The sequence below is a fragment of the Prinia subflava genome, chromosome 1 (assembly GCF_021018805.1).
Source record: "Prinia subflava isolate CZ2003 ecotype Zambia chromosome 1, Cam_Psub_1.2, whole genome shotgun sequence".
NCBI lineage: Eukaryota > Metazoa > Chordata > Aves > Passeriformes > Cisticolidae > Prinia > Prinia subflava.
This window is the reverse complement of record NC_086247.1, coordinates 40,168,847-40,192,911: the sequence shown is the minus strand read 5'-3', so window position 1 is coordinate 40,192,911 and position 24,065 is coordinate 40,168,847. Positions and strand designations below refer to the sequence as shown.

Sequence of the window (24,065 nt, the reverse complement as noted above, 5' to 3'; positions counted from 1 at the left end):
ACACCTTGAAGAACATTAATATTTTAAAGTTATTCTTTCCAGAGAGTCTCAAAGCAACTTTCTAGGAGAAAACAGCATTTCTCTAACAGTAAATCCACAGCTCTCATGAAGTATGACTATACTTCTTGACTTAAATATCCCAAATGTTTGAAACTAAACTGAGAATGATCTATGACTACAGCTGTGGTTTTACACAACCAAATGAAATGACCACACAGTTTCTCATCCTCATTTCCACTTCCCAAAGAAGAACTGACAGGAATTGACAGTTTGCTCATGATAGTAGCATCATCCCATGAAATACGAAACTTACCCAATCACAAAAAGTTCAATATCCTTCTCATACAAATTACATGGGAACTTCAGTTAGATCACTTAAAAAACAACAACAACAACCACCTTTCCTAAAGGCTAGGCTACCAGAAATTTCTTTAAGCAGTGGTGTTAAAAGGCCACATGACTGACACAACATACTGTGTAGAGAACAGCTTGTCTTCTCAGCTGGTTTACACCACATTGTCCATATTCTGCAGCTCAAGGCAAGAACTGCTCAACTGCAAGAATGGTGGGAGACCAGGCTAGTTGTAAAAAAGGCAACCTGGATTCTTTCCAGCAGAGACATCTCAAATACAAGATTTTAGCCCAGGAGAAACCAGAACGCCAACACATAAAATGAAAACAGGCTTAGAAAGTTGATTTAACTGAGCTTTTTTTTTTTTTTTTTTTTTTTTTTGTAATATAAACATATAAACAAAGACATCATATTGCAAACGACAAAATCTGTGGCAAGAATTTCAGTTTAAATGGTAAAGGAACAAGTTAAGGGAACTGATGTAGCTTCTTTAAAGCTACCTAATTTTTATGCTGTGAATTCTACATAATGAGATCACAGGTAGTGAACAGGAACTTAAGAAAATCTGTAACAGATGTTAAAATCATGAAAACAGAAAGAAACAGAAAATGGATCTATCTTGATTTGACAAACAGTACCATGCAAAACCAATCAAGCAAGCTAAGTTCCCTACAGGAATAATTTTTGGTTCGGAGTTATGAAATCTAAAAAAGGCTATATGTGACTCAAAGAAATTAGTGTTAATGGGGGGGGGGGGGAAGGGGGAATGGCTGCTTTTACATATATCCTAGAAATATATATGCAACAGGCCATAAGAATGCCAGGACCTCCACTATGAACTAAAATATGACTTCTAGTTATACCTGAGTAGTAACAACAGATTATAAGGAAAAAAAAAGGCAGAAAGCAAAAGCATAATTCAAGTCAATAATGGTCAATTATAGACATCGAAAAAATGATGGAGAGGCCATAATGGCATGGACTCATAAAAACACTAGTTAATGGAGACTCTAGAACTACTTTTATTGGAGAAAAAAAAAAGTCAGAGGCCATATATCACTGTATGTTTGTAACTTCATAACATAACTTCTGATTTTAAAGACCATATCCTATAGTCTCTGGGCAGAGCAGATACCAGATTAAATAGAAACAAGTAGCTATCAACTATTCTCCCCTTCTTTTAGTATTTACACATCACTGCTTCTTGTTGCTCACAAGAACAGGTTAGACTTTTTCATGAGCAATAATTTAGAATGCAACCTTTATTTTCCTACTACATACCACATTATCATTATGTATTAGCACCTGAATTAGTTGTAAATATTAATCAATCAAATTTAATTAATTAAAATGCTCTAAATAATTACAACAGGTGAAAACCTCTCCATCATCAAGTACTGCCATTCTGCTTTTCTGGTAAAGCAGGTTACCATTTCTCTAGAATTAATAAAAAGACAAAGCTTGGATTTTTCTTGTCTATTTTGCAGGAGCCTTCCCATACAGCACTCACAATGCGGCTTTGGGTGCATCAATCACACAATCACAGCAGTTCGGAGCCTTTCTACCTCTCCCCAGATTTTAATCAATTTTGAGAAGGATTAATATCCCATGTTCCCTCTTCCTCCCAGGCAAGAGGCTTATGATGAACCTTGGAGAAGACTAATACTCTAAGCACAGTGCCAATCCTTCCTCAGTTTCTTCTGAATTAGTGTTCAAAATTCTTCAAGCAAGCATCAAGACAAACTACTTCAGTACAATACTGCTATACCTCTTTATACAGTTTTTGCACCTTGGTACATCTAAAAATCACAACAGACTATTTATTAATCTTCTATCACAGAGGATGAATTCGTCAGTCCCATGACATCCCAGGGAAGTCAATTCATTTTCACAGCCTAACACAGAGCCTGTGGATTTAGAACATTTAAAATCTTGGATATAATTAACTGTGGATGTAAAGGTGAATGAGATTTAAGAATATTACTACCTACTTAATCTTTAAATAAATTTCTAAGTTTTTAATGAGAAAACAAATACCATCACTAGAACTATTTCATAAGTAGGGAAAAACTGTCAAAAGTGGGGAATAAATAGTAATCTTCCTGAAAATAAATTTGAAGGCTGAAAACAACACCTCCATTCTACTTGGATCCATGTTTAAAGACAATTCCTCCCTCCACCCCTGCTTCCCCCAGTTCTGCAATACTAGTAATAGGTGACACTCAGTATGGAAAGATTTATTTTCTCCTTGCAAATCAACACACGATCACTCTCTCTATATAAACTTTCCAGTATGCAGCTGAATATTAATAGTATTATAGACCTGCCACCAGAATGAGCCAGTAAAGATCTAAATAACATATTTAAAGGCTTAAACATTGCAATAAACTTGCATGCACTGTCTATTAATACAATCTTCAGAATCTAAGGGGGAAGATTAGGCAGCACCAACAATTCTTTTCAAGTCTAAATGGGAGTATTTTTTATAAAACTTTGGAATAAAAAAAGCTTATATCAGAGTGACTAACCATATTCCATCATTGTATAGTAATTTTACCATACTGAATGCCAAATTAAGAACCTAAGAGCAGAAAACAAGGCACAGAATAGAGAAACCAGATAAAACAGTGAGAAACACGAGACTGAGTATCATCATCTTTCACTTCCATTACCCTCAATAGAACACCAACACAAAAGACCATAGCAATTACTACAGCCTCTCTTCATACCAAATTCATGTAAAGTTTAGAAGCTATCAGTCTTGCTTACTTTCATAACCTCCTCTTAATACTTCACAAAAAATGGTTTTAAAGCACTTTCAGTTTCAGCTGGTAAAACCAGAACCCTCACACTCTTAACAGAGCACAATTGAAAACCTCCTACTCCTTAGCTGAATTCACATTGATATCCTCTCTCCTCTATGACAGTCATATGACTCACACATACCTAAAAATTCAAAGTCCTATTTACAAAGTCAGCTCTAACTGTCAACAGGTGGGAGAGAGAAAAAGAGTTACTGGACTCAGTTGTTGCCTTAAATCAGACACTATGTCAAGGTCACATTATTTCACATTATTCAGGAGAATTTTTCCCCCTCCTGACAGGTCAGGATGCCAAAGGGGAAACCAAAATCCATTTTGCATGCAACAGTTAACACATTTCTCTAAATTCTGCTGTACAGCATTAAACCCCAGCCACTTCAAGTACTAAATGCTCTTCTCAACTGCACTGAAGGTACCACTGAAACCAAGAAATTTTATTACCAAGACATAAAACATATCACTAATCATTTTGTGTGAAGTGCTCCACATAACTATTCTCCTGCTGCCAGCCACTGGAAGCTTAAAAAAATCTTTAGAGATATGAAAAATATTAAATCCATTAAATGTAGAATTTGTAAACAAAATGAGATCAGTTTTTAATACAGAAACATAATCAGTTCAGCTACTGAAGGCATTGTGTCAGTGTCTTGAGCATGCAGATTGTTTTTACTCCATGCACACTTGGTATCTTACTGACCATGTTGGAGGGAGCAACTTTTCCTCAAAACAACACAGAAATAATCAAAGTGGACTTCTGACCAGTTTGCAAGTCAATATATGCAATACGAAAGTAAGAGGCAGAACTCAATAATAAGCAAACTGAATTTTGGGAAAAGGGTTAGTTTTATTAATTCCTCACATGTTGCTTAGACATAAAACATGGAACAGAAGGTTGGAAAGATGCATTTAAAAATTATAGTGTTAGTTTTCTGCTTGAGTTAACAATGCTTCCAAAGTCACTTTTCTCATTTCAGGTTCAGGCAGACTGAGGACACTGAAAATAAGGCAGTGCATTAAGGCACGGTCCAAAGCAACCTGATGGCTTTTGTTTTGCAAATACTGCAAGTGTACACATCCAAAAGGTGTCTTACATTACAGTTTTGAAAGAACCTCTAAACATGCTGAAGCAGCATGCACATTTCAAAACTTACCTTGACACTCTGAGACAAAAGCTCTGAAGAGTACATCGTCACTAATACACCACTCTTACTGCCTTTTGAAGGAACTGCTTCATATTTTACATTAAGCTTTCTCTCTGACATATTTTCCTTTGGTGTGCAAATCCAGTAACAATTTACTTACCACAGCAAGCTGTGTTCGTGATGCTACTGTATGAAACACTGCAGGCATCATAAGAGATTCTTCTACTTTCAATTCCATCTCATTCTCTGCTGAAAACGTGGTTTTGGGGATAGCTGGTGGACGTTCACACAAGATCATTTCTTTGTTGAATAAAAAAATTGGGTTGGTGTCCTACACTCAAAAAGGAAACAAAACCAATCACTGAGTAAAGGAAACTTACTGTTAAATCAGCAATTATTTCCTCAAGTGAGTAATGTGTCTTGTTTAGATTTAAAATCTAAACTTAGAAGCTGAATACATAAACACTTGTTTCTAAAATCAAAGAAATCCAGCAAACAACACACTATGGAAAAATACTTAAAAATCTCTAAGTAATGAATCTTTTTCTTCCCCTATAAATGAAAGTTTAGGCTAAAATGCAGCATGCACTTACTGTTCCAGCACTGTAACTACACACTCTTCTGTCTGGTGCCATACACTCTCCTCCATTGACAACCAGTACTTGGTGCTGAATGGCAATCTTATACTTTGTCTGAATTGCATGTTTCAGATCAGCCACACTGAAAAAAAAAATGGGAAGAAAAGATGATGCTATCATATTACTTATGTCTCTAATTTTACGTACTTCTGTGAGACACAGGTGACTTGTCTGTGTCAAATCAGAATATTTTTAAAAGAAATATTTTTATTCTGCACAATGATATATTTCTAAGTTTTATAAGTGCTGTGATGTGTTGCATTGTGGCTATTCAGTTCATAAGATATCAGCTAAAAGAAAACAGCCTCTGCATTGCTGATAAGTCACCAGCAATATTTTTTCCAAGATCTGTTAGCATGCTGAAATTCTGGATTAAATCACACCAACCATTTAGGATAACAACTGTCAAAGTCATATTGTTTTCCTTGAATTTATACTTCATGACCAAACAACTGACTTGCTAAAGCCCTAGAAGTCAAGACTATCAATACTTCATTATTCATTACATAACGACAAGTCCACCTAATAAACTCTGACTGGTACATGAAGTACCATAAAGCACTTAACAATAACAGGATATTTAACAATTGATATATATACAACAGATTAATATAAACATCACAGACTTTAAAATAGAAACAGTTTATCAGTAGACCTTTTCTGGTTTTAATTCACCAGCCTCACACACAATTTCAGCTGATGACAACATTACTGCATATTTCAGACAGATCTAGACTTTGTCATTAAGACACTTGTAGACAGCAAAGTAAACAAGAATTTACTGATCTGATATAGTTACTGACCCCAGCTAACATAACACATTGTGGCAGGACCTGAGCAAAGGTATAAAAAAAAGCTTCACAGTACCAAGTGAATAATATAAACATCAATGTTTTGATACAACTGGCAGAAAACATAACAGTGTTACTGTTACTTGAAAAAGATCATAAAGATCTGTTATTTAAACAACCATGATTCAGCATGACATCATAAATTCATTACAAATCTCTCAGGAGCACAAGCTTGTACTTGCTAGCTGTGTTACAGTAACCATTCACCTATCACCTTCATGGTCTTAGGAAGATTAACTTGGCCTGTCCATGTACAAGGAGACAGGCGAAGAACCCAAGAAAGTTAGTCTTACTACAATGAGCAAGTCTAAACGTACAGATTCACAGAATAAGCAGTTCCACTGTTCAGCTGAAGTGTCTTTCATTTTGTGTGGTTCAGCCGTTGGAAAACTTTCCCAAAGAACAATCCAACTGAGCAAAAAGTGGGCCCATAACAAATTAAGAAGTGCCTGGTATGGCAGCTTAGATACTGCACCTCACGCACCATGACTTAGAAATGTACTGTCTAAATGTATCAGCCAGCTTACGGGGGTGTGGGCACATCTGTAAGTGACCCAGTAGAAACAGAAGGGCTGAAACACTATTTCATGCTCAGTAATAGCCTGACTGTCAGTTGGCTTCAGAGAAGGGCACATAAAAACAGCCTAGACAGTCTTTTTTCAGTCATGAAAATTACAAATAGGAATTCAGGAAAAAGGAAACAATCAATTAGAAAAAAAATCCATGGCAGAAATCTTTTCTTGCCCAATTACTTGCAACACATTCATCACCGACAGAATATGAATATAAGCAGGTGAGCTTGGCTCTTGCTACCCCCAAGGAGTCTTGCACATAATAACAATAAAAAAGCATACAATACAAACATCTCTAAAAAGCATCTATACATTTGCAAGATGCTTTTAGTATGCAGTGGAAAAAAAACCACAAACAGTAAATTTGTTGGGACTTAACCGTGATCCTCTAATAGTGATCACACTTCAGGCAGTTGAGCACTCAGAAATTCATGGTTTACATATAAAATCACATAAAATAGTTTGGAGCCAGAAAACATAGCACAAAACCAACTTTTACTCATCTAGCCACGTGACAAAAACCTTCATGCCAATTCTTTAGCATCCAATTTAAAAACATTCCAGAGCACACCTTTTCTTCAGAATGACTGTACTGACAAGAGAAAGAACAACCTGCAGAACTCCCTCTATGATGCCAGTCAGTAAAAAATAAGCCTTTTATAGAGAAATGACAAATAAAAATACTATTCAAAAAAGGGCACAAAAGATCAGAAGTCATTCTGATAGTTCTTTTAACACCACACTCAGTCAGGAGCAGGTAATTCTCTGCCACTGCCCCAGAAAGTAGCTTCTCAACTCTTTCACGGAATCACGCACATAGTCACCTGGCAAGGCATTGAAAATGCTAATCACAAAAAAGTATATATACATAAAAGTATATAAAAGTATACACATTTTTAATTTAAAACAAACAATACACAATTAATTTGCTCTCTTACTTTTGTACAGCAAGTTCAGTATCAAATGTAAGGGTAGTTCCAGTGTTGACCAAAAATACATACAGCTTCATGATGATTTCTTTAGGTCTCTGAAGTTTATAACTTCCACCGCTAAAATCATTTAGAAACTGAAACAAAAATGTCAAGTGTTAGTTTCACAGGAGTTATCAAGAAGACAGACACATGCTTTCAAAAACACTCTTTAGATATATAGTGTGTGAATACACCAGTGTTCACATTTCACAGTTCTTTATTCATTACTAAAGACAGAGATGTTGTTCCTCTAGCCAGAAACACGGGCAAGGTAAGTCTCTGCATATACAGACAGTTAGGAGAACACATGAGAATATACACTAAGAAGAATAAAAGCAACTAAATTAGAAAAAAAAGAAAATACAACTTTCAATTGCAGAAGTCATAATCCCAAATCATTACCTGGCTTTTCTCAATTATGAAATGCCTTTTTAAAACCCCACATAGTAAATTCCAGAAATCTTCTCTAGATTTTACAAACAGCAGCACAATCTAGTAATTCCTCAACTTACAGCAACTCCACCTGTCTGTTCACAGCTATCCCTATCCATACTTTTTCCCTCAGAAATTAAAGAACTGGCAAGAAAAAAAAAAAAAGGCAAAATTCATTTTTTGTATTTCTCTACAATAAGTAATAGCTTTAAAAAACATTTTCTTCTGTTATCAGCGTTACCTAAATCCATAGCTTCTTTCTTTATTACTAATAGCAAACATGAAATATTCAAGCAAGAATGTGCAGGTCAACACACATTTTCAGTCCTGTGCCCGACAAGAATGTGGATGAGTAACTATGCATGTGTTTTTCCACTGTATGTGACAGATGAAAGATTTCAACCTGCCTCATAAAACATGAAGATTTAATTTGAGATTCTATCACTGAAGTTTTGAGCCTTTTTTCTTCTCCTTAGGTGCTAGGAAGCTTATGAGTAATTTCCACCACACTACCAAAGCTGCTGCAGAAATACAAGTGCTGCAGTCACTAATAACCTGAGATTTTTATGTGGAAGCAATTACAAGACGTTAAGCTGGAAGTTTTAGCCACTAAGCAATATTTTCATATCATTATAAAAATGACTTTTTGGGTTACATTACTACACAGGTAATCTAAGTCATCCCTTTTTCCTTCAAATATTAATAGGACATACATACAGGGTCCACGCAGCTCATCACATTACTCGAAAATTAGTATGAATTTGCATTTATCTCTTTGCCTACACATAAAAAAAATCACAAACCACAGAGAAAAATAACAAACATGCTGTTAATATGAGAAGGGTGTAAAGATTTTATCAGAATATCTATTCCATAAAGTCAAGAGTTTGCTTACAAAAGAGCAGTTATCCTCACACTTTTCAAGCATTAATTCTAGTCCTAGTTAAAACATGCATTTTCACAATAAGGCTTCAGAAACAAAACCACATCAAATAAAAAAGGACCAGTTAAATAATTTGATCTGAAGAGAGTTTTGTTGTCCTTACACCTGAACTGTACTATATTCAGTGGCACCAGCTTCATTTTGAATCAGAAGAACATACTCTATAAACTAAGTTATTAGAAAGGTAAAAATTGCTGAACAGCAAGAACAAGCTAAAAGTTCCTTATTTTATTAACAAATTCTTTAGACCATGTTTCAGAATTGATCAGTCTCATGTACACACCTTTCTTTTCCCAAAGACTGTGATCCAGGTAGAATTAGAAACAAGCATTAAATAATAGGTTTCAAACAAGCACCACAGACCACATAGCAGAAAAAAAACTCCCAAGAAATGAAACAACAAAAACCCCAACTCTTTTCCATCTAAGCATAGTCAAAGGCTTCTATAGTAGTTTTCATATGAACATTACTACCCAAGCTAAAGCAATATTTAAGAGAAAATGTGTCCTAGATACATACAAAACAAAATTTAATCAAGCATTTACCCATCCATACCATAACACTAAACCTAACTAAAACACTGAAAGAAGAAATATTACTAAGATAAACAATATTTATGACAGCATCTGCCTTACATCAGGAGTGTCTAACTTTTTAACTTCAGACAAAGAACGAATTACCTTCAGGCATTATACAGAGCTACCGCCTTCTTCAAATTCTAGAGGAGAGTAACTGCACACATTCGCTTCACTTGATTTTTGGCAACAGAGTAGCATGGCTGTTCAAAGCCAGAGATGATCTGCAAAGAAAAGAGTCAGAATGCAATTACTACTAAAATACCAGGATTTTATGATCACAATTGCATCTAATACAGAAATCTAATACAGAAATGCCACAAAAATAATTACATGGTAGTTGTTTGGGGGTTGTTAATTAACATTTTTAATTAACCAATAATTTTAAAACAATTTTAATTAATTAATGCTATCCAGTCACAAATCTGCCCAGATCTGTCATACATCTGAATACTTCTGCTCATCATTTTTGTTTAAAACAACTGTTTATCATACTTTTGAGTGTTTATAAGGAAAGAAATTTAGTTCACTATAAAGAACTGCTTGCTTTTTCATTAACTGAAGTTATTTTTCAGAACTCATGCAGAATGTGGATACAGTGATACTGAGAGCAACAGAGAAAGTCTTAACAATGCATTTTATCTAAGAAAATCCAGCATGAAAAGGTATGCATGCTATTGATGTTGAATGAACAGTCTTATCCAGCAGCTGTCTCCCACAGATTGTTTCAGGAATCAGTATCACCTTCCTTACCTGAAAGGTAACTTATTTTGCTAAGCCATTCACCCACTTTCAAGGTGTTATATTTATTTATTCTATTTCTTTAATAGACTGAAGATGTCACCACTTCCAGCTGCTTGTCACTGCATCTTTGCCAGGGGCTTCCTCTCCCAGAACTTTTTAAACTACAATGGAAACAACAACCAAAATGAGCCAGATCAGCAAAGGTGACCTTCTTAGGCTACCCTAGTTCATTTTAACTGTTCAGTTAAGAAGCAGTGCCAAAGGAGAAGGAGCCTTGGCAAACAACATTTGGATGAGCTGCTGGGCTCAGGGCAGTGAAGCAACTGCACAAACTCCAAACTGCAAGCAAACATTATTTCTATCATGTTAATGCCCTAGCAAGCTTTCTGAGAAGATGATCAGGCACTATAAAGGGTGATAATCCATTACTAAAAATAGGCTTGCTGAAGCCTGAAAACCATTAGAACATGTAAACCATTTTATACAACCTATGCTACTACAGATAAATCAAAAACACTCCATCCCACATTTGAAAACCTTAACAAAGGAAAAAATTATTTTATGGTCATGCAACAGAAGAATTATTTTCCTCCCTTTTGTCCACTCCCTCTTCACTCCTACACAAAATGCACACATGACATTTTATCAGAAGCAAAGGTACAATAAAAGGGAAATAACCAGTGTGCTTAAGTGCTACCATTAAAAAAATTGTAATTGAAGTGTCATCCTCCCATTCAGCTGCCAGTACTGGAGCAAAATGAATTTATGAATACTTGCTTTAGGTCAAAGTAATGCACATTAACGTGAAACTACTGAAATACTTCTGCTGCAAACTGGGAACACAACACAATCCCTGGTCTTACAATTCCTTTGCAACCACTAAGACAAAAAAAAAAAAAAAAGGTGCTGTTTCTTCACCCAATATTTCATCAGACAGTGCTGGGGGAAAAGAACTACACTAATGCAGGTAGGACAAATTTGTATTAAGATACTCTTGAAAAAAAAAAAAAAGATAGAATTCACAAAACTCCACTGAATTCACCCACTCTCAAGGTTGCTACAACTTTCAGTGAACACTTTCAGGAAGAGGAGAATGACGTTAAGCAAGGCTCCAGAGAATGCATGCCTTAAACAGCAACCTCTTGCAGATTCACTGATGTCTGACAGAGACACACTGCAGCCCTTCCTCCCTTCAGCAGGAGCTATATCAAGTGCCTCTCTCCAGCTGTCTGTCTTCACAACACCAGAAGAAAATTAACTTTGAGAGCTCTACTTAGTCTGCCATCTCTGGACAACATCTGCCTGACTGTGTTCAAAGTTACAGAGGGTATGCGTAAAAACCTATCACAGTTGCCTAAGTTTCTTTTCTTTCAAAGGTCAGGTTATTGCAGACTATTACAGGTAAGGTAAGCTACATATCACAAATTAGCCTTTAAGATTGCTCCCAATATTCCAGAATATTGTCATCATCCAGCACTAACACAAGTTCTTAACACAATCTTGGAGTGCAAGTCACACCCTCAAGCTTGAACAGAATATACCCACAGACATTTTGTTCTTCTGTTTGTATTACCGCAACAGGTCATTTGGAGAATATCAGGCTTTATTTATTTTTAGCTTTAAACTCTTACGTAGTGTTACAAGTTTCAAGGCTTTTAGTGTTACGTTGCTGAAATTATTTTCATTTGCTTTAACAGAGGTTCAACAACTACACAATTTGACAGCTACTGAAGACAGAGCTGCTACCTATGTAATGAAACAAAATCACAAATGACTAATCCAGGCAGATTATTTGTTAAAACTGTGTGACTTGCAGCATTAGACTTGTGCTATCATACAAACTAGATCCTTCACACTACGGGATAGAAGTCTGTATGACCAACTGCCACAAATTATCAGTAATACCATTAAAAAATAGCTGAACATTTGAAATTTTCTGTAACAGCTGTCAGATCAGATAGATTATGTATATTGTCAATTACATATTACAATTACAATACATATACATTACATGTCTATAAATATGTATATTGTCACATTAGGTAATAACACACCAAAACCAGCCATGAATACATTGTGCTGGTTGCAACATATATTTCACTGCTCTACACTCTATTTACATCGCAATGCAATTACTGTAATCTTTTCCTATACTATATAAACTCTTCAACAACAAACTACTTTGAAGTCGGTGTTGATCAATACTTTCAACACATGCTGTTTACAAGTATTGAGATGTATCTGAGTTCAGAACTGCTCATTGTTATATCTCTAAAAGCAAAATGTCTGTTTACAGACTCTTTGTCATTACAGCACAGGCATTACGTTTCACAGCACTCTACAAATAATCCTATAGCTACATTAACCATCCATTTCTGCCCTTAAATGCAGAATCCCTGCTTCTAATTACCCAATGCTGTTTCATTGTTTCATGGTACAACTCTTTCCAGCTTCACAAACTTGAACACTGAATCATGGCACTCAGAGCAGGACAAAGATAGAAATCAACATTTATGGTGTTTGGGTTTAATGGGGCAATAATTGACTTCACTTTAGCTATTAAGTTCCCTCTGTATTATCTTAATTGTTCACACTCATGCTTCTGACATCTAATTTCCCATACTTCCTTTATAATCTGCATTACAAACTAAACTTGAGCAAACAGAGCTACTGATAAATTTTTCTTTATCATAAAATTTAAACTTGACTGTGTCAAAGTAATGGCTTTCCTTTAAACCCAGTGGCATAAAATTCCATGCACTATAGCAACACACAAGCACTATATAGTATCTTGCTTTTTGTTCTACGTGTGGCACTTAACAATGCCCAAACTCTTTTCCCCCTGTGTATATCTCCAGGTCAAAATGGGCCCAAGCCTGAAAGGAGACAGAACTAGCTGAATGACCTGATCAGAGCAAGACTGTTCACACAGTGCCTGCATTCCCACACTGCTATTAGGCATTCACATACTTCTGTGTGATCACCATCTGTGCGCTGCTGATAAAGAAGTTTCACTTCCCTTACTGCAGAAGGGAACACTGCTGAGGCCACACTACAGGTAACAGTGTCTCCTACATGAGTCACAAATGTTACCCCCAATTACCAGGGTCAGGAGTCTCACAGGACACCACCACAGAATTTCTGCCTGTCAAAAGGGCAGTTCAGCTGAGGCGAAGGCTGACAAGTCTGTGACATGCTTAAAATGACTCAAGTGCTATTCCTCACTCAGTAAATATCTTATCTGGCTAACATCTCCCCTCAAGGCCAATATACCTTTACTACCTCTCGAGATGGAGTCAAACTTGGAGCACATTAGAATGTTATTAAATTGTTCTTCATTTCCATACCGCAAATCTTAAGGTTTGCCTCTCAGATGCTACAGTTCCTGTGATTTCACATTTCAGAGCAGGATTTCCTGCTTCAGCTTGACTTAAGCAACTCTATAACAGACAAAGGTACAAGACCAGCACAGAATAGTTCTTACAGTTCATTTTGTTTTCTTCTATAAATGTGCCTTCTACCTCCATTTCCTTCGTTTTTTTTCTTCAAGTGCCCTTCTCAAAAAATGCTCTCTTGCTCCAACTCGCAGACCCCAAAAACAGTATTTTATAGCACATAAATCAAAGGAAAATGAAAATAGAACTGAAGCTAAATTTAATGCAATTAACACCTTTCTTAATGTCACTTGTAAGATCCTCTGTAAAAGTAGGCTTCAAGGATTTTTCTTTAATACTGCAACCTAATGCATCTAACCAGAAATATCTTCATTTTACAGGACATTACTACTACCACCAACAGAAGAATAGAAAGAATGACCTCATTGTGAGGGCATATTCTTTAGTAATGCTTTATGCAACAGAAAGGGTTATGTTTCTAAAATACAGTGCAAATGCATACCATTTTCTGGATAGCCAACTGTTGAAAGGAAATATGCTTTAGAAGGCACTTAAACTTAAAACTAAAAAATAAAAAAACCCCCAACCCTATGCTGTGTGATAAGTAGTAGGGCTCCTCCTGACCCAACTGCAGACTAAATTAATTCTCCTACTCCTCCAAAATAAATTTAACTAGAAGACCACATTTAATCACCCAGATATATATTACTGAAGGTGGAGATCCTATCTCCCATTACCACCTTGTATCACATCCTATAAACCTCATGTCCAAGCCATGCTGTAGTCTTAAAGAAAGGCTGTCAATCCCTGACATCTGTAAGGTGCCATCTGGAGCTCTATTTATATGTTGAGATGTGCATCAGGCACAGAGGCGGTTACTTAATTACAGCATCTCCAACAGTCACTGTGTTCTTAACAGCTCAAACTCGGCTGCTGGTCAGCAAAGGAAGTCTTTTGCACTCAACCCAAGAGCAATCCTGCAGAGCAACCAGGACACTCTCCTAAACCCTTACTTCCCAATTCACTAAAAAGCAATTTCAAAAGTCAGTAATTCAGTATTTCATAGTCTAAGAGGCTTCATCCCCCCTTCCCCTCCTTTAAGATGAATCATTTTATATTTTACTAGCCTAATACTTCAGTTACATATGGCCATCATATTCAGAGTTGCTCCTAAAACTCTGAATTACCTGGAAGCTCCTCATTCAGCTAAGTAGGTGCTGCAATGCCTTCAGAGGTCCTCAACAACACCAAGGGTGAAAGGGCAGATTGAAAGCAAATCTGGGCAGGCAAGAAAACACCATTCATTTAAGAGCAGCTTTGAAATCAGTGTGGCCCAAAACAAGTTCAGACAAAACTTATACTGTCAATTCTAGGAACACAATAACTTCAAACATGTTCATAAGGCAACAAGCCCATTATCAGGCACTGTGTCATGATTCCATATGGATGTGATTATAAAGCTTCAAATCTGATGGTTAGCATCCATTTACACTGCTGCTTTCACCAAGTTGAGGAGCTGCCAAAGCACAGTCCATATAACAGATCAGACAGAAGTTCTCCTCTTCCAATAGTAAATACAATTTTACCCCATTTTTCAAAACCTCACATCTCTTACATGATAAAAAATGAAACTTCTGTGCCTCAGTTAACAGGTATAAGCCAGAAAACAAACCTAGGATTTCTGACACTCTTATTGCTAGGAAACAGCCCACAGCCTGTAGAAGAATCCCTTTTCTTTATTTCCTTTTTTCATTTTTAATTGATGGAAACAAGTTTCTTCACAGCTGCCTGAGCCCTAGTTTTTGTCAAATTTAACTGAAGGTTTTGTCAGATTTTTCTTTTTTAATGTATAATTTTACCATTTGAAAGTATTTGTGGAGTACAAGCCTCCCTCGAATTACAGAGACTAGTACATTCTCTTTGCAAAGATTGGTACTCGGGTACATGGAGCTTCAGGCGGTTTTATTCAAGCTACTGACTGACTCCCAGTGGTGGGAAGGTTCTTCCTGTAGGTACATACCCTTTAAAATAATTAGCATGTAAAATCTTCCAGTGTTTGCAAACAATCCTGCAAGAAACAGACAACAAAAATTCCATTCTTTCTTATACGAAACCCAGACAAGTCAACACCAACACTTTTTTCCACTAACACTCTCTGATCAACCAAGACCACCAACTGTGGCAGCAGAAAGAGCACCAGACTTATGATCCCTTTCCTCAGCCAGTTCTTCTGGTCCTTTCCCTGCATCAACTTTCACTGGTACAACTACCCATATTTCTGTGGAATAAACTGGATGACTTTGCTGTAATAAGTTAGAAACAGTATACTTCTCCAGGATACTGATAATTCAAATTGGTTCCACGGTTCATTACATAACTCCACAAACTACACTTCAACTAAAGCTGGAAAGAGGCCAACGAATACAGAGGATACTCAACATCACAATTATCATTCAAGAAGTGAGAATTCTCAGAGGGCGTCATTCACATTTTTAACTGCCCATGCCATCCTCAGCTACTAATAGATCACTTCTTGGAAACCTAGTAAAAAAACTCCAAACCAGTACCCTCTTAAAAAGCAGGCTAAGATAACTTGAAAATTTGCAATTAATACATATGCAACCAAGGACAGAGTTTCTCAAAATATAGTCTAGGAGGCCATTTCCCCTGTTCTTCCCTTTTCAGATACAACATCCTAATGCTACAATTATGTGGGAAAAAGAAAAATCTTGGCCAGAACTATGTAAAAAATGAAAATTCAGAACATAAGACTGATTAAATGGCATTTACTTCACAGGAATAAAAATACTACAGATGGAAAAGAAAGTCAAAGATTGACAATAATGAAATGTAAAGCAAGTAAAGATCCTTGTGATTTAGTCTGACTGCCTACATAAAAGTCACAGGTTCTTCCTTAATTTCTGTTCCTAAGCAATCAGATTAAAAAAAAATATGAAGTTTTCTAGTAATAAGGAAATCCACTACCATCTTGGTAAACTGTTTAATTGGTTTGCAACTTTCAACCTTGTTTCAAATTTTTCTTATCCTGTATTAACTATAAAATTAATATAAGAACTTTCATGATCTAAAAATAGAATTTATCAAATTTCTGTTTTTAAAGTTACTTATAACTCACATGTCACCTACCAACCTCCTCCTATTCATCAACCTTCTTTATTTTCAGTGGTATCTGAAAGTAAGTTACCATCAGCAAGATATAGAGCTGACATAACCCCCAGTCTCCCTTGGAATACATATTCAGAAATGTCTAAGTTCTTCTCAAATCAGTTTATTAACTGTCCTTGGATATCACATATTTACAAATCACTTTGGGATCTCTATTGGCAACAGTGTGAAAGAAAATAACAGCAATGTGCTGAGAAATGAGAAAAGCTGCGGGATAGTTTGCAGAATATTAAACTGCCTCTAATCTCAAGAAGGTGTTTTCTAATTTTCACATGCCCTTCTTTACCTTTCTGGAATATAAATCTTTGGTAGCTTATAACGCCTAACAAGTTGCACCGATAAATTCTTTTATGCAGTTTTACCAACTTAAGAACTATATAACCACCAAAGAAACCCCAAGAAAACCAAAGAAAAACACAACTTAGAATGATTGAGGTATTACATCTATATTCCTGCCTTATTGAACCCTGGTTGTGCTGTTTAGAGCCATAACAAGCATGTCAAAACGTTGTCACAGTACAGCTGCTTTTTGAAATGTATAGGTTTATTTTACCACCAAGCCTTTCATATAAAAATGAACATTACACACTACCCCTCCCCCCTTCATTCAGAGAGAACTGAAAATTTTGAGTCATATGTTCAAACCATTCACTGGGTGAGAAACAAGTCTCTTTCAATCAGTAGACAACACAAGTACTTGTAAAGAATATTTTTAAATAGAGAAGTCAGCTTGAATTTACTAGTAGAACACTTACAATATAGCATAAGCACAATGTATTAGAAGACAGCTTCTAGTCCTGTTATACAATATATTCTTATGTAAGAATCTTCATCTGAATTTAATAAAGATACACACTGTGGAGGATGGAAGAAAAACTGTATAAATAAAAGCACCATTTTTTCAGTATGAACTGCTTATCCTAAGCCAACTACAATAAATAAGGGTCAAATTTTCACATACCAGCACAGCTACTTGGCATCAACAAACTCAAAATAAAGTTTGAGATAAACCACTGACATTGAAAGTCCCTGCAATATCAGGGATAAAAACCACACCATTTCAATGATAAAGAGCAGAAAGTACTGCTGCTATAACTACAACACAAAAGAGCATAACATGTTCAATTATAAAACTAAATCAAAACAGAATTGTGGAACCCAGAAACAGCTACCTCAAACTTTCAAAAACCTCAGCAAAGAGCAATTTTTACAGAAATTATATTTTTGCTTTGCTAAGGGTGGTACAACTTTTTGAATCCACAATGTAAGTAAAACTCTCCCTGTAATCAGTTCTTCAATACTGCATTCTACCTATATGTATAAAATATATGTATAAAATACATGTAGTTTTCAATCTGTTCAAAATGAAAACAGCATACTGGCCTGTCAAACACATCTTCAAGAAAAGTAGTAAAGATTGTATCACACAGATACTAATTCCACCTAATCCTTCCAAATAAAAGCAACATGCAATTGAAATACTGAACACCTATTTCACTATCACCACCACAGCTTTCCTACTCTCTTGAAAAAACAAAAACATTGTTTTAAAAGAAAGTCTTATGAGGTAAGAAAACATAAGCTATTTTAGAAAGAGAAAATAAATCCATGTTCTGAAGTCAGTTAAAAACCCATTAGAACATTACTTAGGCAGAGCTGCTCTCAAATATCCACACACTATTCTTCTCATTGATCCTATAGCATTACACAGCAAGACATGCAGGACATTTGGAACCCAACTAATCAGCAAAGCAGTTTTATATTTTACTTTCCATTAACACAGGTTAGAAAAAAAGTCATACAGCACTCAAACAAGCTTTTTTACACTTACTTGCACTAAATCATAGAAAACAGTCTACTACATTCTACCACAGCTTATTTTCTAGATGCACAGACTACTAAAGCTATATAACATAGCACATTGTAATCATTTCACTTTGATGCAATAAAGACAGCAGGCCCAGCTGCAAAATCTATTTCCAAAAGAAACTGTCACCATCTTGGATGGTCATAAAAAGCTACACTGAGCTGTTGCTTGAGCTGGTAGCTTGAGCTCAGAACCCTGCTGAACCATGGACCACAAACCTGAACAACAAAAGGAAAATACACACCCAGAGACGGACAGAAGACAAACAAGAATTGACCTAACAAGCCCTGGTGTTTCTCCTAACCAGCCCGGTCTCAATCTACGAACGTAAATGTGGTATCAATAAATTTGTTTTGACATTTCTATTGACAACTTCCAATAATCAGTATTGAAATATTATTTATATATTATTAGCAATAGTTATGCTTGGACTCTATTAGAAAACACAAAGTATATCCACTTCCAACCCTGCTTACAAATAGAAAAGATAGAAAGAGCTGGTACATGGCTATGATGCCTTCCACCTTGCCTTTCTACTGGGTTACATTAAAAAAACTCTAAAATTTAAATAAAAACTGAAGAGTGGATCTGGACTATGAATTAACTCATAAATAGCCAAGTGACTTTTGCAGTAACCACAGAATGTGAATTACTCCACAAAAATAATTGCTAGCAATTTCTTTATCACCCTTAATCACGCTATAGGCTTTTACAATATGCAATCCATGTGAAGATCTTTCAACTTGTACACCAAAATCATTAGTCTGGCAAATCAGCTAGAAAACAGACATTCTGTAATTCTTGTAATTGGATTAGTAATTTACATATTAATGGGGTTTTTTTGCCTGTTTGGTATCATTGCATTCAATCACATCCTGCAGTATAATACAATATTATTATGTAAGTTGGCATCTTGTAATCAAGTGTTTGCTACTCGGTAATACTGATAAACAACTTTGCATCAGAATGCTAACTATTAATAGGCTCCTTGTAAGTAGTAAGGTTTTTTTGTTCCCTCCTCATCTTCAGAAACTCTTCATATAATGTCATTGAGCTGTGAACCAAAAATCAGGAGCACAAATTTCTTGAGCAATACTGCAAATGCAGAAGGAGACACATGACTTCCTGGGCACTATCCAAATGACTGGAGTGGCTCATGTCAACTGGGTACACACACTATAACATTTCACTAGAACTTGTTTTCACTTTACCTCAACGTGCTAATGAGCCCATACTGTCCAATTTCAGTCTCAAGACCCTCACACCACTCTAGGCCAGTCTTTCACAGAAAGTATCTGCTAGTTTAAAACCAAATAAAGACTTAAGGACACACTGATAACATACAGAAAAATTCTTTCCAGTGACTCCACTGTAACTGCCACTCTTATCAAAAACAAATCAACATGTGCTACTCCCTTATGCCCAACAAAGACTCAGTCCCCTATTAAATCAAAATAACTGAAGTTCACTTTAGAAATTATGTTTTCCACCTTAGTTTCGACAAGGCTACCTAACGGCTGTATTCAGACAACATGCAGGGACACACCGTTTTTTAAACAGACACCACAAAAGACCTCGAAATAACCCTTGCCCTCTTCTCCAGCCAGAGCACAAGGCTGCTGCATACACTTCTAATTATAAATATAGTAACCTGACATGGGGAGAGAGACAGCCCCTCGAACACGATCTCAGAAACTACTAACCCAAATCTGTACTGAGCACAAGCCTAGAGCAACACAACTGTGGCTAAGAGAGATTGGTATTTTACGATCTACAAAACACACAGCTACTTGTACAGAGTGGACAACAATAACAAACTCCCAACGTGCAATTAGGTCTATCTTACAGTAATCCATTATCCCAAAAAATCCCGTTGGTATTTCCAGCTCTAGAACTGGCACAGCTGCAGTCCTTTATGATGTGCTCTTCAGCAAGTAATTTTCTTTACTACTCTTAACATAATAAAGCCATTTTGAGTTCCTGACAGCATTTAGAGCAAGTACAAATATATCCTATGCACATCTTAGTCTAAACTTAATGATGTTAGAACATCTAAAGTCTTTCTTGTTAATATTTGCTTCTTGGCACAAAAGTTTATATTAGACCACAAGGTAAGAGTAAGGTCATTTCTTCATGTGCTTCCTCTTCCAAAAATTTCCCAAGGCACTACATACTAAATATTCTTAAAATTCACAACTTAAATATACCATAATACTGCATGTTTTCATTCTTCTTATTATTATTACTATCTAGTACTTCCATGATGTATGGAGATAAACTTTTTAGAAGGGTATGTATGGGACAAGACAAGGAGAAATAGCTTTAAATTGAAAGAGTATAAGATAAGATTGGATATAAGGAAGAAATACTGTGAAGATGGTGAGACAATAGAACAGGTTGCCCAGAGAAGCTGTGGATGTCCCATCTTCTGGAAGTGTTCAGGGACAGGCTGGATGGAGTTTTGAGCAACCAGGTCTAGTGGAAGGTGTCCCTGCCCATGGCAGGGAGGTTGGAACTAGATGATCTTTAAGGTGCCTTCCAACCTAGGCCATTCTACAATTCTGATTCTATTTATAGTGTTATTCCTCACAGTACTTCTCATCTGTATAATATTCACCTGTCTGAAACATGTTTTTCCATTCTTGTTATTTCTCCAGCACTGCTAAGGTACCTTTTACCATGAAATTAAAAACACAACTCCAGAAGTGTTCTTCCATAACTCCAACAGCACAAACTACTTCTGACACACATATATGTGAATACAAGGAAAAAAGAACCAAACCTCAACCTCTTCATTCTCTCCCATAAAGAAATAAAGGTGAAAGCTTAAAATATGAACCACAAGAAATGGCTCATGGCCAGGACATATCAGGTAATTACAATTAAAAAAAAAAAAAAAAAAAAAAAAAAAAAAAAAAAAAAAAAAAAGAAAGAAAGGAAAAGCTATCGTTATATGAGGTCTAAACTAACACTTCTGGATTTCTCAGGACCAGACATAACTTTTTATTTCATGTCTAGAAGATGTTAATTAAGAAACATGAGCATTACAAAGGTCAGCTCGTTTAACTGTCCCAGCATTCGTATTAGGATTTCTATCTCTGGATCACTGGCAGCCAGTACTTTTGGGGGTCAGCGAGAAAGAAAAGCGAGCACTGATCCACAGAACAGCCCGAAAGTCTACTAAAGAGCCGTAAGGAAAAAACCGAAGGGAAAATTCATTTCAGGACACATGCTTCCTGGGGAGCAGGACCAAGTAAACAACCGAGGGAGAGGCAGAACAACGTTTGTAAACACACAACGCTTCTGCACGGCGCTCGCCCGACCGCCGCCGACGGCGAGCACGGAGGCGCTGCCAGGCTGAGTCATTCCTTGTAGTAACTTCACCGCGAATCCCTCGCCCCGGCAGCGGAGCCCTGGGCAGGCAGGGAGCACCCCGGCCCGCCCGGCGCTGCTCCCCTCTCAGGGCTGCCAGCCACCACCTCCCCACAGCAGCTGCGCCGGGGCCGCTCCCCCGCCCGGGACCGGCTCCAGCCGCGGGATCCCGGTCCTCCTGGACCCCCGCTCCGCGCCTCCCAGTTCTTTGTCGCCCGCCCCCCGGGTACAGCCCTGCGCCCAGCGCCGGGACCGCCGCCCCTCGCCAAGGCCGCCCTCCCGGTACCAGAGTCCCCGCCTTCCCCGCGGCTGGGAGGGGCTGAGCGGGGCGGCGGGGGAAGCCCGCACGTCCCCGGGCAGCGCTCGGCACTCACCCCCGGGTCCCGCGCGGGCAGCGCCGCTCATCCTGCGGCGGTGGCGGCGCGTCCCTCCCGCGCCGCGCGGCCGGGCCCGGCGGCTCCGCGGGGGCGCGCAGCGCCTCGACGGGGCCCGCGGCCGAGCGGGGAGAGGCGGCGGGCCGAGAGAGGCGGCTCGGCGGGGCGGGCCGGGGGCTGCAGGGACCGGAGGAGCCCTGCCTGGCGCGGCCGCCGCCGCCGCCGGTGTTTGTTGTTGTCGTCAGCCGCTTCCGGCGCGAGGGCTGCCGGGAGGGGGCGGCCCGCGGGAGGGACCGCGCGGCGGAAGCGGCGGCGGCGCGAGGGCCGGGCGGGCGCGCGCAGCCCGGGAGCGCTGTGGGGTGGAAGGGGCGGCGGGAGCGCTCCGCTTCCAGCCCCTCCGCGCACGGCAGGGCCACCGGCCACCCGGCCGGGGTGCTCGCGGCTCGATCCACCCCGGCCCTGAATACTTCCAGGGATGTGTTCAGGATCTTCCCACGGTACCTCTGGGCAGCCAGTTCCATTTCTTCACACCGTCACACTAAAGCTTTTTTTCCTAGTATCTAATCTAAACCTACTCTTTTTCAACTTAAACGCATTCACCCTGTCTCTGTATGCACTTGTAAATAGTCTTGACCCGTGTTTCCTCCAACTTCCCTTAGAATACTGGAAGGCCACAGTCGGGTCACCCCCGAAAGCCTCCTATTTTCCAGGCTGAGCAGTCCCAATTCTTGCAGCCTTTCCTCCCAGGAGCGGTGCTCCACCCCTCTGGTCAGTTTGACGGCCTGCTCTGGACTCAGTCCCACCAGGTCCATGTCCTTCCTCTGGCGGGACCCCAGAGCTGGATGCAGCGCTGCGGGTGCGGTGTCAGGAGAGCGGAGCAAAGAGGCAGGATTCCTTCCCTTGCCCTGCTGGCTGCGCTGCTTTTGATCCAGCACAGGACGTGATTGGCTTTTGGAAGTCAGGCCCATGGCCTTAACCGAGCAGGAAGCTTATTCAATTTCATTTTAATCTGAGATGACAAGAGATCAAAAGTTTAGGAAACCTACAGCGAGGTTTAGATATCTGTCTGGTATGTTTTGAGTTTTATTGTAAAGAACTGTACTGAAATAACTTAGATGCCTCATTGACATTTGGAATTATAAAAAGAAATATTACAAAAATCGGTTTAGATGATTTGCAAAATTTTCTTACATTCTTCACAGACAGAAAAAATTCAGCTTCTACTAGAGAAACTTATCAAACATTTACAACTACAGAGACAGTAGTTCCTACCAAACTTCTAGCTATCCCCTGTCACTTACAGAAAGTGAGATTACCATGGCCAGTCCAACCAAAGGATGTGTCTATTTGCAAACACACAAGAATTTTTTGAGGCTAAAAGTTGAGACTTGCTAGCAAGGACAAACTGGAAAGAAATAAAAAGAGAAGGATTCATAGCATGGGAATCAAGGGCTCTCTGTCACTCTATTCTTTTTCCTGCCATAGGCATTGACTATTATTTCAGCATTTAAGAGGATGGCAGTTTGCGTTTCCAGTTGCTGGGCAGAAATTAGCAAATGTTCAATTCATCCCTGTGCCAGCAAGTGAGGATGGCCCCGGGTGCACTCAATGTCCAGGCCGGACTCATCCCCCAGGTTCAGGTACTCAGAGAACTTTTGACATAAAGCAGTCCATGAGCTGTAAGGTGGGAACTGACCTTTTATTCTTGTCTGAGAAAGCAAAATGTCACTTTTGGTTTCTGTTTTGTTACAAGTTTCTTTAGAGGCTTAGCTACAGAACTTTTCTTATATGGAGATGAGGACATTTCCACATAAATCAGAGAAGAGTGA

General features: G+C 38.2%; 1 protein-coding gene across 3 annotated transcripts in view; it reads right to left on the bottom strand.

The window, feature by feature from the left end:
• Nucleotides 1-22,480, bottom strand: part of RB1CC1 (RB1 inducible coiled-coil 1) — a 65,570-nt gene extending 43,090 nt beyond the window's left edge. The window contains exons 1-6 of one of the 3 annotated variants that reach the window (XM_063394247.1): nucleotides 22,237-22,479; nucleotides 10,052-10,203; nucleotides 9,404-9,522; nucleotides 7,316-7,443; nucleotides 4,910-5,036; nucleotides 4,477-4,647 (exon numbers count right to left, since the gene is read on the bottom strand). In XM_063394247.1, the coding sequence (XP_063250317.1) occupies nucleotides 4,477-4,647; nucleotides 4,910-5,036; nucleotides 7,316-7,386 (369 nt within the window). In that variant the 5' untranslated portion in view covers nucleotides 7,387-7,443; nucleotides 9,404-9,522; nucleotides 10,052-10,203; nucleotides 22,237-22,479. Of the gene's footprint in view, nucleotides 1-4,476; nucleotides 4,648-4,909; nucleotides 5,037-7,315; nucleotides 7,444-9,403; nucleotides 9,523-10,051; nucleotides 10,204-22,236 lie in introns of all 3 variants that reach the window. The other 2 variants (XM_063394256.1, XM_063394238.1) reach the window with 2 other exon arrangements.
• Between the last annotated feature and the right edge of the window lie 1,585 nt (nucleotides 22,481-24,065).